Source organism: Suncus etruscus, chromosome 10 (genome assembly GCF_024139225.1).
Source record: "Suncus etruscus isolate mSunEtr1 chromosome 10, mSunEtr1.pri.cur, whole genome shotgun sequence".
Classification (NCBI taxonomy): Eukaryota; Metazoa; Chordata; class Mammalia; order Eulipotyphla; family Soricidae; genus Suncus; species Suncus etruscus.
This window is the reverse complement of record NC_064857.1, coordinates 111,498,603-111,514,023: the sequence shown is the minus strand read 5'-3', so window position 1 is coordinate 111,514,023 and position 15,421 is coordinate 111,498,603. Positions and strand designations below refer to the sequence as shown.

General features: G+C 44.2%; 1 protein-coding gene across 1 annotated transcript in view; it reads right to left on the bottom strand.

The window, feature by feature from the left end:
- HERPUD2 (HERPUD family member 2) overlaps window positions 1-14,262 on the bottom strand; it is a 38,139-nt gene extending 23,877 nt beyond the window's left edge. The window contains exons 1-2 of the mRNA XM_049781737.1: window positions 14,122-14,262; window positions 4,630-4,707 (exon numbers count right to left, since the gene is read on the bottom strand). Coding sequence (XP_049637694.1) covers window positions 4,630-4,707; window positions 14,122-14,262 — 219 coding nt within the window. The remainder of the gene's footprint in view (window positions 1-4,629; window positions 4,708-14,121) is intronic.
- Between the last annotated feature and the right edge of the window lie 1,159 nt (window positions 14,263-15,421).

Sequence of the window (15,421 nt, the reverse complement as noted above, 5' to 3'; positions counted from 1 at the left end):
ATACTAAAAAAATACTTTAAACTCAAAACCAATCTTAAAAAAAAAAGAGCTGAAGGTTCTACTTTAAGGAAACAGACCCAACAAACACACTACATTCTGACAAAAAGATGGCACCATGCCAATCATCTCTCTCACGTCAATAGACTAAATGCATTAATTAAGAGAAAGAGTGGCAAAAGGAATCAAAATACTGAAGAAACACATCTGAATAGTCAGAGCAAACACAGACTCAAAGTCAAAGGTTGAAAAACAATCACTCAAGTAAACAACTCCCTTAAAAACGCTAGTGTAACCATACTAATATCAGACAACACAAACAAAAGAAGATAAAAACTGTATCAATTCCCTTCTCAGATCATCATGCACTGAAATTAGAAGTGAGTTGCACAGAGAAAGTACCTTAACACCTGAAATCAGACAGCTCACTACAGAACAGCCAGTGAATTAGAGAGAAATTGAAGAAGAAATCAAGATTCCTGGAAACAAAACAAGAATGAAGAGATGAATTATGAGAAATCTAGGGAACAAAGCAAAAACAATATTAGGAAAATTGCAAGCATTCATCAGAAGGAAGAAAGCCTACATAAGGATTTCACCCTTGGTGCAGCTAGCTCATCAGCCAGCCTGCCTTCCTGTGAACTTTCCGGGGACTCTGCCTTCCCGTGAGCCTTCCTTGGAGGTGAGCTGACACGCCCAGAAAGGGAGGAGCCACCGAACTCTGCTGGATCTCAGATGCCAGCACCCTTCTGCCTCTCTACTCTGCTGTCCTGCATTTTCGGCCTGATTTCACCCTTGGTGCGGCCCATCAGCCAGCCTGCTTTCCTGTGAGCTTTCCGGGGAGTCTGCCTTCCCGTGAGCCTTCCGTGGAGGTGAGTCGACACGCCCAGAAAGGGAGGAGCCACTGAACTTCGCTGGATCTCAGATGCCAGCACCCTTCTGCCTCTCTACTCTGCTGTCCTGCATTTTTGGCTTGATTTCATCCTGGGTGCGGCCCATCTGCCAGCCTGCCTTCCTGTGAGCCTTCCGTGGAGGTGAGTCGACACACCCAGAAAGGGAGAAGCCAGAGGAGCACGGTTGCTCCGCTCCCCTTCGCGACGGTGCACAGCATTTAGCCAATGAATACAATCACAACACGTAGAAAAACACGCAGTACTAGTGTGACAATGGGGAAACAACATGGGCCAGTGCCAGACATAGAGAATGAAGATGGCAACTCTGATGACTTGAACATGATCAACCACCTAGTCAGTCTCTCAGATAAGGAGTTTAGAGTTGCAATATGGAACATGTTCAAAGAACTCAAACAAAGTATAGAAGAGAAAACTAAAAAGAATCAGGAGAATATGAAGATAGAAATGAGAAAACTCCAAACGGAAATTTCAGATCAAATAACAGGTCTGAGAAACTCAGTAGATGAATTGAAGAAAAACATGTTTGAGATTTCCCACAGGTTAACAGCAGCTGAGGATAGAATCAGTACACTGGAAGATGAGATACATAACAATTACATACAGCAGAAGAAATTGGAAGAAAGCCTACATAAATAATTTAATGGCACAGCTTAAAAAAACTGGAAAATGATCCGACAAAATGAACAAAAATATGCAGACAAAAGGATATACCGTATTTTCCAGCGTATAAGACGACTGGGCGTATAAGACGACCCCCTAATTTTGCAGTTAAACATAGGTTTAGGCCTATATTCGCTGTATCAGACAGACAGTTCCTGTGCTGCAACTGTATGTACTACAGTGACCCAATCACAACAAGCAAAGGTTCAAAGGTTCTACTGCAATAGACTTCCTCTCTGACTCTGGCCAATCTGAGCAGGGTTTTTATAGTCCAGAACATTGTCTAATTTGCATGCATAAAAAGCCTGGTTGGATTGGCTGAGTTAGAGAGGCAGTCCGAGCAGCCTTGCAGTGATTGGTGCAGAATCGAGTTGGAAAATTCGTTTTGTGGCAATATTCAAACAATTTTCGTTTAGCGGCATATCGAAACATTTTTCGGGATATACTCGGCTTATAAGACGACCCCGATTTTCGGTTGACTTTTTTTTGTTTCAAAAGTCGTCTTATACGCCGGAAAATACGGTAACAAAGCTCAGAGCAGAAATTAATGAACTGGAAACCCAAAAATAATCCAAAAGATCAATGAAAACAAGAGCTGGTTTTTTTTGTTTTTGTTTTTTTTTAAATAAGATAAACCACTAGTAAGACTCACGAAGAAAGAGAAATTTTATGAACCAAATTAGAAATGAAAAGAAGATTACCATAAATACTGCAGAAATTAAAGGGTAATCAGAGAATAATCTGAAACTTTATGCAACAAAACATGAGAACCTGGAAGAAATGGGTAAATTCTTGGACTCTTATAACTGCCCCTAAGCGTCACTGGTATGGCCCAAACCACTTGAAAATGAGCCAAAAGCAGCAGGAAGGAGGAAATAATAAAACTTAAAGGAGAAACGAATAAACTGGACACCCAAAAAAAACAATCCAAAAGGTCAATGAAAACAAGAATTGGTTCTTCGGGAAAAAAAAAAGATTGATATGACTCACAGGAGAGAGAACCCTAATAAACTGAATCAGAAATGAAAGGGGGATGTCAGAACAGACACTACAGAAATTCAAAGGATAATCAGAGATTACTTTGAGAATCTTTATGCCACAAAACAAGAGAACCTAGAAGATATGGATTAATTCTTGAACTCCTATAATCTCCCAAGGTTGAATCAAGATAATGTGGAATACCCGAACAGACCTATCACTATTGAGGAAATTGAAATGGTAAACAGAAGGCTTCCCAAAAACAAAAGCCTAGACCCAGATGGATTCACTAGTAAATTCTTTCAAACTTTAAAAAGGGACCTACTGCCAATCCTTCCCAGGCTCTTCCAGGAAATTGAAGAAGCAGAAATACTCCCAGTGCTATGAAGCTAACTACCCTGATAGCAATACCCTGATACAGACACCACAAAAAGAAAAGAAAAGAAGAGAAGAAAGAAAATTACAGGCTGATATTCTTAATGAACAATGATGAAAATTCCTCAACAAAACACTAAAAAAAATACTACGAAATACAACAAATCATTAAAAAAGGTCATGCATCAAGGCCAAGTAAGATTCATCCTGGGGGTGCAAGGACGGTTTAATATAGTCAAGTCAATCAACATAGTACACCTTACTAATAAAAAAATCATGCAATCATACCAATAGATGCAGAGACAGCATCACAGGGTCCAACATTCATTAAAAAAACTCTCAACAAGGTGGGAATTAAAGAAACTTTCCTCAAAATAGTCAAAATCAGTCACCATAAGTCCACAGCAAACATTATACTCAATTGGGAAAACTAAAAACCTTTCCTCTAAGACCTGGCATAAGACAACATTGTCCACTCTCACGTCTATTCAATAAAATACTGGAAATACTTTCCATAACAATTAAGCAAGAAAAAGATATCAACAGGCATCCAGATAGGAAAGAAAGAAGTCAAACTTTACTATATGCAGACATGATACTATTCATGTCAACATAGCAGGGGAATGCAGTAAAGACATAGAGAATGACAATGATAGTTTAAAATAATCACTCTGGACAAAAACTGATGATGCAGTTTGGATCAGAACAAAAGCACAGCAGGTAGGGCATTTGCCTGGCATGCAGCTGACCTGGGTACAATCCTCAACCTCCTATAAGTTCCCCAGAGCCAAGTCAAGAGTAATCACTGAGTACTACCAGGTATGGCCCCCAGACCAAAACTTTTAAAAATATATAAAAAAGGATATAAAGTGATAGCATGATACCCTTTCAAATACAATACTGCAAACCACAGTATCTAAAAGAAAAATAAAGGGGAGGGGGAGAGAGCGAGAGTGATGGGGGGAATGACTGCCACGGAGGCAGTCAGAGAAAAGGGCATGGGAGGGTGAGAGGGAAACTGGGGACAGAGCCAGGATTATGCAATAAGCACTGCCACTGACTATGGTCCAACACTCCCCCCCTTCTGCCAAAAAAAAAAAATTTTTAAGACAAAGATCTAGGGAAAAACAGAAAATTATGAATCCAATTCTGGCACAACCACAAACAAAAAGCAGCACCTCAAGTGCAGAAAATTTCTAGAAGCATAAACTCCTGATATAAATATAAGATAAAAGCTGCCATGAAATTATCATTCAAGATGCTGCTTTAAAATATCATTATGAATTCTGAGCACCAGCATTCAATGTTTACTCATCAATGGACCAACTGTTTACTTCTTTTTCTGGTCCTGAAATTAAACTCCTCAGCAACATGTAATAAAATGTCTGAGAGGAGATTACTGGCACTTCTCTGGAACTCCAAATGAAATAGTATTTGCCATCTCCTTATACAAAATGGCAAATAAATGTACACAAGCATACTCTGTAAGATTTAACTATCTGATGTATATACAAAACTAAACCAGGGCTAATTTGGTTTAAATAATGCACCATAATGTTCTTTACTTTCTAAATCATTCTCACCTGACTACAATACCCAAAAAGAGCTAATTTTATTAGGCATCTGAAAACCAAACTGGTATCAACTTTAAACATCTCTCCCATTCCAACTGTATCCAGTAACACACAGTGGTGGAAAAGCTTACTTTTCTGAGAATGTCTTTCAGCTTCAGATGATCTGCAAGCAATCTGCCTGAGTACACCAATCTCTGGTCCTTTGACAACTAAGAAATAGGAAAGAAGAAAAGAATTCAACTTTTTTAAATATACAAACTTAAGATTAAGAATAACCTACAATGGGTATGGCTAAGTTCACTTTATATGAAAAAAAGCAGAAATCACACATAATTTAAGAATTTTCCCCAAAATTCCACTTAAAACATTTACGCAATCAGCAAGTGATAGCTTTATGTACTGCAAATAAACATGACACAGGAGAAAAACGGTGGAAGTTTGTCTTGTTAGTCAGTGTGAAACATCCCAGACTTAAAAAGATGGCTAACCTTTCATTAATAGTTGTCTAAGGTTACTAGTCAGAGCTGGAGATAGAGCCGGGCTTAGGACACAGGCCTACCACATAAAGCCACTACCTTCACCTTCCTTCCCACCATAGCCATGTATAATCCTAAAAGCCCTGAATGCTACTGAGTGGACCCTCGTGCTCCCTCACCAAGGGTCCAAGCAGCACCATATCCTCATGTCCTAGTATCCACCAAGTGGTCCCCTGAGCACTTCATGGGGCACATCCTTCCAATAAAAGGTCCCACTGTTGTTCTGCATTGTTTTGTTTGTATTTTTATTCTAAAAGTATACTTAAGATTCTCTTTAAAATATGTGGGGCACATATTTTACATAGGGCACTTGCCTTGCATATGATTTAGATCCCTGGCACTACATGGTCCCTGATTCCACCAGGAGTATTCTTGAGTACAGAGCCAGGAGTTAAGCCCTGAGCACCACCAGGTGTGGCCCTCCACCTAAGAAAAGAAGCAGGTTCCAAATCCTAAATTATTCTATTTCAAATCCTTAAACAAACTATGCATACAATTAAGTGTTGGGGCCGAGAGACAGCACAGGCATTTGCCTTGCATGCAGTCAACCCAGGACGGACGTGGTTCAAATCCAAGCATCCCATATGATCCCCTGTGCCTGCCCGAAGCAATTTCTGAGTAACCCCTGAGTGCCGCCAGGGTTTCAAAAAAGAAAAAGAACAATTCAGAAGTGTCTGAGGCTGAAGAGAATGTAGAGCGGATAAAAAGCACTTGTTTTTGCACACAGCCAACCTGACCAAACCAGGTTTGATCCCTGGCATCCCATTTGGTTCCTAAAGCTCCACAAGAGTGATCCCGGCATTCATAGCCGGGAATAAACCCTTGCCAAGGTAGCCCAAAACAACAGAAAGGAAGAGAGGGAGGGAGGGAGGGGGAGGGGAGGGGAGGGAGGAGGGAGGGAGGGAGGGAGGGAGGGAGGGAGGGAGGGAGGGAGGGAGGGAGAGAGAGAGAGGGAGAGAGAGGGAAAGAAAGAGAAAGAGAGAAAGAAAGAAGGAAGGAAGGAAGGAAGGAAGGAAGGAAGGAAGGAAGGAAGGAAGGAAGGAAGGAAGGAAGGAAGGAAGGAAGGAAGGAAGGAAGGAAGGAAGGAAGGAAGGAAGGAAGGAAGAAAAGAAAGACGTTCACATCTACTTTCAGGTTTTGTTTTTGCAATGCCAAAGAACACATATATGCAAGACGTGTTTCGGCCATGCCAGGGATCGAACCATGGTCAGCTACAAGAAAAGTATGTTACTGCTTAGTAAAACTTTTTCAATATAATGAATCTAGATACCAGTGGCTTTCTACACAGTAATCTACATTTGTCTCATTAAGTTTAATGGCAATAGTCATGTATTTTTGCACAACTATTCCTTCTGAATTTGATGAAATTAGAGAAAAAGGTAATCTTAAACATATACATATGTACACATATATACACCTATGTACATATATATATAAAGTGTTGGCATACAACTTATCGATTCAATACCATATTTTTTGTTTTGTTTTGTATATTATATGGTCATACCTGGTGCCACGTAAGGGAGAGATACTCTGGCAGGCTCAGGGGGCCATTTGGGAAATGCCAGCGATCAAACACAAGTTGGGTAAGTACAAGACAAATGCTCTCTATCCACTGTGCTATCACTCCAGCTCTTCTGTCATAATTTTTAGTGGACAGATTTAAAATAAAATTCTCAGAGCAAAGTAAAAGAGAATTACAGAGTCTTCACAAAAACCAGTAATTGAAAAACTACCATGGCACTCAGTTAGGACAATCACTTAGTTAACAAAATTGAAATCACTGATAATTTTAATATTAAGATAAATATCAAAGATCTTGGGCTGGATAGACAGTGCATTGCTTCAATCCCTGGCACCACATATGGTCCCCTGAGTACCACCAGGAATGACCCCTGAGAACAAAGCCAAGTGTCAGCCCTAAGTACTGCCAGATGTGAACAACAATAACAACAACAAAAAAAAAAATCAAAGATTTTTAAGGAATAGTCCTCAAACTAGTCTCAAACTAGACCCAGACTAAAAAACACTATGATCATTAAGACTTTACATTAATAGATCCAAACCTATTTGACATATAATACAATTGACTAAAATAGCATTGCCAGCATAACCCAGAATTGTTCATTGCTTCAGTCCTATTGTTTAAAAGGTCTTTCTCAGGAAACAGAAAAGCGTAGTAACACTTAGCAGCAGGATAAGCAAAAGACCCAGTGGCACTCAGCAACAGGTTATGATATTTGCAGACAAGACTGACGGCATTCATCATTTGTACCTCCTCAAGAAAAGGAATCAGGGTTTAGAAAATCTTGAGTCCTGTGTACATTTCATTCAGATCACTGTCTTTGTCCCCACAAGAGGCCTTTGTCAAATAAATTTCTATTCCATTATATAAGTTAGTTTTCTTAAGCTAAATTTCAAATGTAATACTACCCAATTCCTCATGCTTCTCAGACCCAGATCTATCTATCTATCTATCTATCTATCTATCTATCTATCTATCTAAATTCAACTGTTTAGTATGCATTGCATACCTTCAGATGTCTTAATAAAATCAGAATGAAAAACCTGCAATGAAAAGAAACTCAGGTTAAAATAAAATAACACCCTATTGAATAGGGAAAAAATCTGCATACTCTACCTCAGATAAAGAGCTAATATCTAATATCTAAGCTAAAGCTTTCACAAAGTTCAACAACAAAGAAACCAGTAAATCCATCAAAAAGTAGACAGAAAAGAAATTAAATATTTTCAAAGAGGACAGTCAACAGGTTTTATGAAAAAAGTATTCATCATCGGCACTTATTAGCAAGGAAATACAAATCAAAATGAGTGTGCTATCAACTCAAACCAGTGAGAAAACAATCAGAGTTAATGGGGTTGTGGTAAAAAAGGAATTATCTTTTACTTTGGGTCGAAGGTCAACTGGTTCAGCCTAGATGGAAAACAGGAGGTTTCTCTAAGAAAAAAATTAGAGATTTCACCTAAGCAGCAATTCCTTCTTGGCATCTATCCTCAAAACACAAAAAAATATTAAGTGATAAAAGATATATATGCACACCTGCATTTCTTCACAGTGCAAAGTGAAATGTTCAGGATATGGAAATAACCCAAATGTCCAACAAACCATAAATGAATAGAAATGTGGTTATAGATAGATATAGACACAGTGGAATACTACGCAACTGTTAGAAATGATGAAACCTTATAGTTAAAAGGGGGGGATAGAGCAGTGGTGCAAGCAGTAAGGCATCTGCCTTGCCCGAGCTAGCCTAGGACGGACCTTGGTTCAATCCCCCGGCGTTCCATATGGTCCCCCAAGCCAGGAGCGATTTCTAAGCACATAGCCGGGAATAACCCTGAGTGTCACCGGGTATGCCCCTCCCCCCAAAAAAATAAAATAGAAAGAAACCTTATAGTTCACAGAAAGGTGGATAGAAATAGAGTATTCTTTTTAGTAAAATACGAAAAATGACAAATATCAGATGATATCCTCATACATAATAAACAGAGCCATAAAATAAGGGAACAGACCATATTACACACTGACATTGCCTTGACCTCAGAGAAAACTAAGCTTACCAAAAATTAGAGGAAATGACTTAAAAGTAGCACAAGCGTAGTGGTAGAGCATTTCGAGCTTTGGAGGTGGTGAAAGTGAAATAACCAGCCACGTCCATCAAAAACATGAAGACTAACCCCACTGTAACCATGTTTCCCAAACTAAATGGCATAAGAATGCCATGGTTCTCAATTCCCAGTTAGACAAACCTTTCCTTCAGTAGCAAAGATTCCTACTGCCTTCCCTAAAACTACCAGTTATTCCCAAAACACTGGGGGGAATTTTCCTCATATTTTCTTCTTTTTTTTTTTCTTGCTTAGCCTTCCAATCTAACAGTAGCACTCCTCTAAACTGTATCAAAAAGTACCTCTTAGATCAGTCCATTTCATTCCATCTCCATTGTCACTCAATATAAATCAGCAACTTTCAGACTTTTTATGCTCATCAACTAACAAGTTAGTTCACATCACTAAAATAAAAAAGTTTCCTTCTCTACCCCTCACGTTTTTTCAGAAATGATTTTTAACAACTCTCTACGGGGTGAGGGGGTGAATCATGCAGGGCCTCCCACAGGCAAAGTATATGCTCAGCCAGTGAGCTGTCTCTTCAGCCTGGTTATCTATTTAAAAAAGATGATAAAACACTGATATAAACCATCATATCTTTGCAATCACTTCTTTTGTTTTTCACTAAAAATATTTGTGTTAGAGAAGAAATGTTATCATAAAATAACCACAATCCACATGCTAATAATCTCTCTAAAAAAAAATCTATGTTAAGTGGTATTCCCTTTCAACTTGTAAACAAATCCTGTCACTCTCTAAATTCCAGCACCCTGTTTTAACTGTAATTCCTAACCAAAATCAGACTGTCCTAGGAAATCTTGGATTTCTGGATTTCTGTGTACGTATGTGTATATATATATTTCCTTTCCACACTCCCCACTGGAACTGACACTCACTTAGATCCCCAAATATACCATATTCTTTCCCAACTTCAACTTACCAGCAATGGTTTCTTTCCAACTCTTACAAAGAAAGCTCATGATCTCCTGTTAGGTCTCAAATACTTTTTGGTTTGGTTTAGTTTGGTGTATTTTGTTTTGGGGTCACATTTAGCAGTGTTCAGGGCTCACTCCTGGTTCTGTGCTCAAGGATCAATCTTGGTGGTAATCAGGAAACTGTGTGGGACACCAGAGATCAAACCTGGGTAAGTAGAATGCAGGGTAAGTGCTCTCTTCCTGCTGTACTCTCTCTCCAACCCTTACGTCTCAGTTTTAAAATAACTGTTCATACTGTTTCCTTCAGAAAATAAATGAAAGCCTGTCAGTATGTTCATGTTAGTTTCTTTGGTGTAATGTGATGGTCAAATGTGCACAGAGCCCATATGTGAACCATTAGCTGCGTTCCCAGACCTTCACATTGATCCAGATATAGGGTAAGAAAAAAATTAATTAAAAGGAAATACTATGGGGGCCGAGCAATAGCACAGTGGTAGGGCATTTGCCTTGCATGTGACTGACCCAGGAGGAACCTCAGTTCGATCCCCGGCATCCTATTTGGTCCCCAAAGTCAGGCGCGATTTCTGAGCCTGTAGCCAGGAGCAAACCTCTGAGTGTCAGAGGGTGTGGCCCAAAAAGAAGAAGAAAAAAAAAAAGAAATACTATGATCGAAAACGAGGAAGTTAAGAAATTGAAACTTGGGCCCGGAGAGATAGCACAGCAGTGTTAGCCTTGCAAGCAGCCGACCCAGGACCTAAGGTGGTTGGTTCGAATCCCGGTGTCCCATATGGTCCCCTGTGCCTGCCAGGAGCTATTTCTGAGCAGACAGCCAGGAGTAATCCCTGAGCACCGCCGGGTGTGGCCCAAAAACCAAAAAAAAAAAAAAAAAAATAAGAAGAAGAAAGGAAAGGAAAGGAAAGGAAAGGAAAGGAAAGGAAAGGAAAGGAAAGGAAAGGAAAGGAAAGGAAAGGAAAGGAAAGGAAAGGAAAGGAAAGGAAAGGAAAGGAATTGAAACTTAGGGCTGGAGAGATAGCATGGAGGTAAGGCATTTGCTTTTATGCAGAAGGTCATAGGTTCAAATCTCAGCATCCCATACTGTCCCCCGTGTCTGCCAAGAGCAATTTCTGAGCATGGACCCAGGAGTAACCCCTGAGCATTGCCGGGTATGACTCAAAAAAAAAAAAAAAATCTGAAACTCTTATACACTGCTGGTGTGAATATAAAATGCAAAAGTTGCTGTGGAAAAGTTGGGCAATTTCTCAGAAAGTTAAACACAGAGTTAACTCTATAACTCAGATCATACTCAATTCATAGCTAAGTTTCTAGAGAATAAAAACATATGCCTAAACAAAATTGGCCAGAGATAATTATATCTTCATTCATAATCGCCACCAAAGATGGATTAACTTCTGAAAGTACACAAGACATACACATACACAGTACTGTTCATACATGAAAAGTATTCACAGGCCTCCTAGAGAGGTATTACAGTGAGCAGGGATCTTGCCTTGCATGCTTCCAAGCCAGGTTCCATTTTCCGCCATCACTTATGATCCCCCCATGCTCCCCAAGGAGTCCTGAGTGCAGATCCAAGAGTAATGTTCCTGTGAACCTTTTCTTTCAACAGCAATACAACATACCGTGATTCCAGAGCTGATCATACATCCCAAGCCCCTGCAGGACATCGTACTTGTTGAACACTAGTCACATAATACTTTCAGGTCTGTATTTGCCAGGCCACAGAGTTATCACAGCCAGCAGATAGGATGCTTGACCTGCAGGCTGCCAATCCAGGTTCTATCCTCAGTACCACATTTGGTTCCCCTGAACCCTGCCAGGAATAAACCCTTAGCAGAGTCAGCTGTGCCCCCCATAATAAAAAGAGCAAAGGATTAACCACCTCATCTCCTTCGGTAGTATATAAACATTCAAATACTAGGTCTCTAAAATCTAATTCAATAAATGGAAGCCCCCAAAAGTATACCAGGAACCGGAGAGGTTCCTGGGACAAGCAGGGGCTTACTGGCTGTAGATCTAAGTAGAGGCAGCTGAATATAAAATATGGATGTGCCAATTATCTATAATCAAACCAGTATCTGAGTATAAACATAAGATGTACACAGTTGTAAGTTTAGGCAAAAAAAAAAAAAAAAAAACCCATTAGCAGCATAATGAAGGCCCAATTCTTATAGAGCTCTTTCTTAGGACAATTTTAAATCCCCTTTCTTCTCCCTCCAGCACTTCCCATTCGTTTTCCACTAAGTCACTATCCATCCCTGTCTCATCAGATCCAATTAGATGTTCTGACCAGAGCCATCAGCAGTCCTCATTTTTCCTGAGGAAACCTGCTGCTTCCCAGCTGTACTTAAGCTACACTCTCCCACTCTACTCACCCTACCAGCATAAATGCAGGTAAGAAATGGTCTGTTAAACTCCAAAGAGCACTTGACATCCCTGAACACAGAACCAATCCTTAGTCACTACAGGTGGTCCAAGAACTTAAACTCCCCCGTATGGTGTGAATGTTGCTAAATGCTCTGTTCTAAACAATAACTTTAAACTTCTAGCACTCCAATTTTGATGTTGGGGATTAAGTGGTTTATTAGTAGGATTAAATGGTTAATCTGTTGAACAAAAGTGCCACTTCAATTCCTATACATAAATGATAAATAAGTTAGGACAAAAGCTTATCAAATCTAATAAGGTTTTTAGTAAAGTTCTAAGAAACTAAACTGACCCTAATCTAACACTCTCATTAGCCTAGAAATAAACCAGATATAAGAAACTTGGAAAAGACTTGAAGAAAAGCCATGCCTACACCAGGTTATGTAAGTCATAAAATGCAGATTGAGTCAGCTTCCAAGTGTCTCCAGTGTGTATAAGTAGCAGAAGTGACACAGTGGGAAGGTAAAGAAGTTTCAAACAGGTCTGGTAAAAAGAGTTGATTGACCCCTATGGGAAACAACAGACCTCCAGCAAAGAAGATGTGGTGAGAACTCTTGCAGAAAAAGCAAAAGTAGATAAGAGAGACAGATACTTTTTTAAAAAGGAAAATTTTAGAACAGGAATAAAGCAGGGCAGAGGAGATAGTACAGCAGAAAAGGCATTTTCTTTGAGCACAGCAGACCCAGATATGGTCCCCCAAGCACCATCAGGAGTAAGCTCTGAGCACAGCCAGGTGTGGGCACCACCCATCAAAAATTATTTCCCTGCAAACAATATTTATATCATGAGGACAAAACCCAGCTGATATCGTTTTCTAAATCTAAATGGGGTATAAATAAATGTCCAGTTTCTTGTAGATAATCTGTAAATCTCAAGGCCTAACTAAATTTTTTTTTTTTTTTTTTGGTTCTTTGGGTCACACCCGGCTGTACTCAGGGGTCACTCCTGGCTGTCTGCTCAGAAGTAGCTCCTGGCAGGCACGGGGGACCCTATGGGACGCCGGGATTCGAACCAACCACCTTGGGTCCTGGATCGGCTGCTTGCAAGGCAAATGCCGCTGTGCTATCTCTCCGGGCCCAGGCCTATCTAAATTTAATAGACAACACTAAAGCAAGCCTGTAAAAAGAAAAAGAGGTATGAACGTCTGCATATTTGTCAGAGACATTCTCCTTTCTTACCTGCACTACGCTGTTAAGCCTAGAAAGCAATCATCTTCCACCAGATTCCGGTGAAATATTTCACAGCCTGAAATCCAAACCTGTTTGTTAAAAGGTTTACTAATCCCTGCCCACTGATCATTCCGAGTGCCGCGAAATAAAGACCGTGAAAGCTTCATTTTCATCTACTCTATTCACTGCAGTTCCAAATTAAGCCTTAATGACCCATCCCCTGTGTGTTTGCCAGTCTGCCTCTGGACACACAGATAGCCCCATCGCTACTCCTGGTGGATCGAGCGTCTTTGCAATGGACCCAGCTTCCGCCGCAGAGGGACAAGCAGGCAGCACAATGTCATGTGTTGGTGAAAGGTCCCCGGAAAAAAAAACAAAACAAAACAAACAACAGCATCAGATTGTGAGATGGAGTGCAATCGGTTCCTCTGCGAGAGAAAAGTAGGAGGGCGAAGGGGAAGTGAAAGAAAGGAATGGGTGCGACCGGGTCTTTGTCGAGAAGTCAGCGGATGGGGCTGGAGAGCGCGCGGAGGGCGGGCCTGTGCCTCGCATGCAGGACGGCGAAGTTGGCATCGCGGCATCCCGTAGGGTCCCCTGTGCCCGCCGGGAGTGGTGTGCGAGTGCAGCGCCAGGAGGAGGCCCTGAGCGCCGCGGGTGGGACCCGAACCCGAACACAAACAGGCACAGCGAAAGGGCGAGGCCCTCGGTCAAGAATCTTGTCCCGGGGCCGGAGCGAGAGCGCGCGGAGGGAGGGCGCGCGGCAGGGCGGCGAAGCGGGCGTGGCGGCGCCGCAGAGGGTCCGGCCCCCCTCGGGCCTGCTGGGGAGGAGCCCGACGAAGCGGCCCTCGGGAGGCCGGAGAGCGGGAGGGAGGGCGCGCGGGGTCGGGCGTCCGCGGCGGGCGGCGACTTACGGGCCTCGCGGGCGAGACGCGCGCCAGGTGCGCCTTGAGGCGCCCCACGGTCCAGTCGAGGCCGCAGCGCACCGTCAGGTCGCGGAACTTGCGGTTGGGCGAGCGGATCAGCAGCGTCGCGGCGGCGCGCGGCGGCTCCATGGCGGGGGGCGGTGGAGGGCGGGCGGGCGGCCGGGCGGCCGGGCCGAGGGGCGGCGGCGGGGCCGGGCGGGCTAGGCGGGCGCGGCGCGGGCCATGGCGGGCGGGAGGCCGCGGGGCCGCGGGGGCGGCGAGGGCGGCGGCGGCGGCGGCGGCGGCGGCGGGGCGAGCGGCGGACACGCAACAAGGCCCGCGACGCCGGCCCCGGCCCCGCCGCCCGCCCGCCGCCCGCGCGCGCGCGCTCCCTCGCTCCCTCGCTCCCTCGCTCGCTCGCTCGCGGCCCGGCGGGCACAGGGAGGCAGGCGGCCGGGCGGGAGCGGCGCTCCGAGGCGCGGCGAGGCGCGGCGAGGCGAGGCGAGGCGAGGCGAGGCGAGGCGAGGCGAGGCGGCGGCGGGCGGCGGGCGGCGGCCGGAGGGCGGGCGGCCACCTGAGGCGAGGCCGGGCGAGTCTCTCGGAGCCGCCCGGAAGCCGGAAGCCGCCGGCCGGAAGCGCGTCACGCGCGGGACCCGACGGCCCCTTGCGGCCGCCGCCCCGCCCCGCCCCGCCCCGCCTCGCCTCGCCTCGCCTCGCCTCGCCTCGCGCGGACGAAGCTGCCGCGCGGCCGGCCCCGAGAGCCGAGCGTGCGTGCCTGAGTCCGGGTTCCGGAAAGGGAAGCATTCCGAAGTGCGTGTGCGCGAGTGTCCGTGTCCAGGCTCCGGACACGGAGCTGAGCGGAGGGCGGACGGCCGGCGTGTGTGTGCGTCCTCGCGCGGCCACAGGCCTCCCTCGTCCGGAGCCTCAGCCGGCCTGCCTCAGCCTCAGCCTGCCGCGGACGCGACGGACACCGCGCGCGTGTCCCGCCCGCGCTGCCGAGCGCCGAGCGCGTCCCTGCGTCGTTGCGCACCCCAGCTCAGTCCGCAGCCCGCCTCTCCTGCCCGCCCCCCGCCCCGTCTCCCCGGCCGCTCCCCGAGTTCGCCTCACGCCTGTCCGTGAACGCCTCAGAACAGCCACAAGGGACCCACGCGACTCCGGCTCAGACACACAGAGATGAACCAAATGACAAGAGTCCAGGGAACACAATTTGGGCAGCGTTTGTGGCAGAGGTGTTTATTGTTCAACACGACACAGGTCTTCAACAGCCATGCCTTTTTTCTTTTTGCCAAGCCAGATGAAAATATTTTGC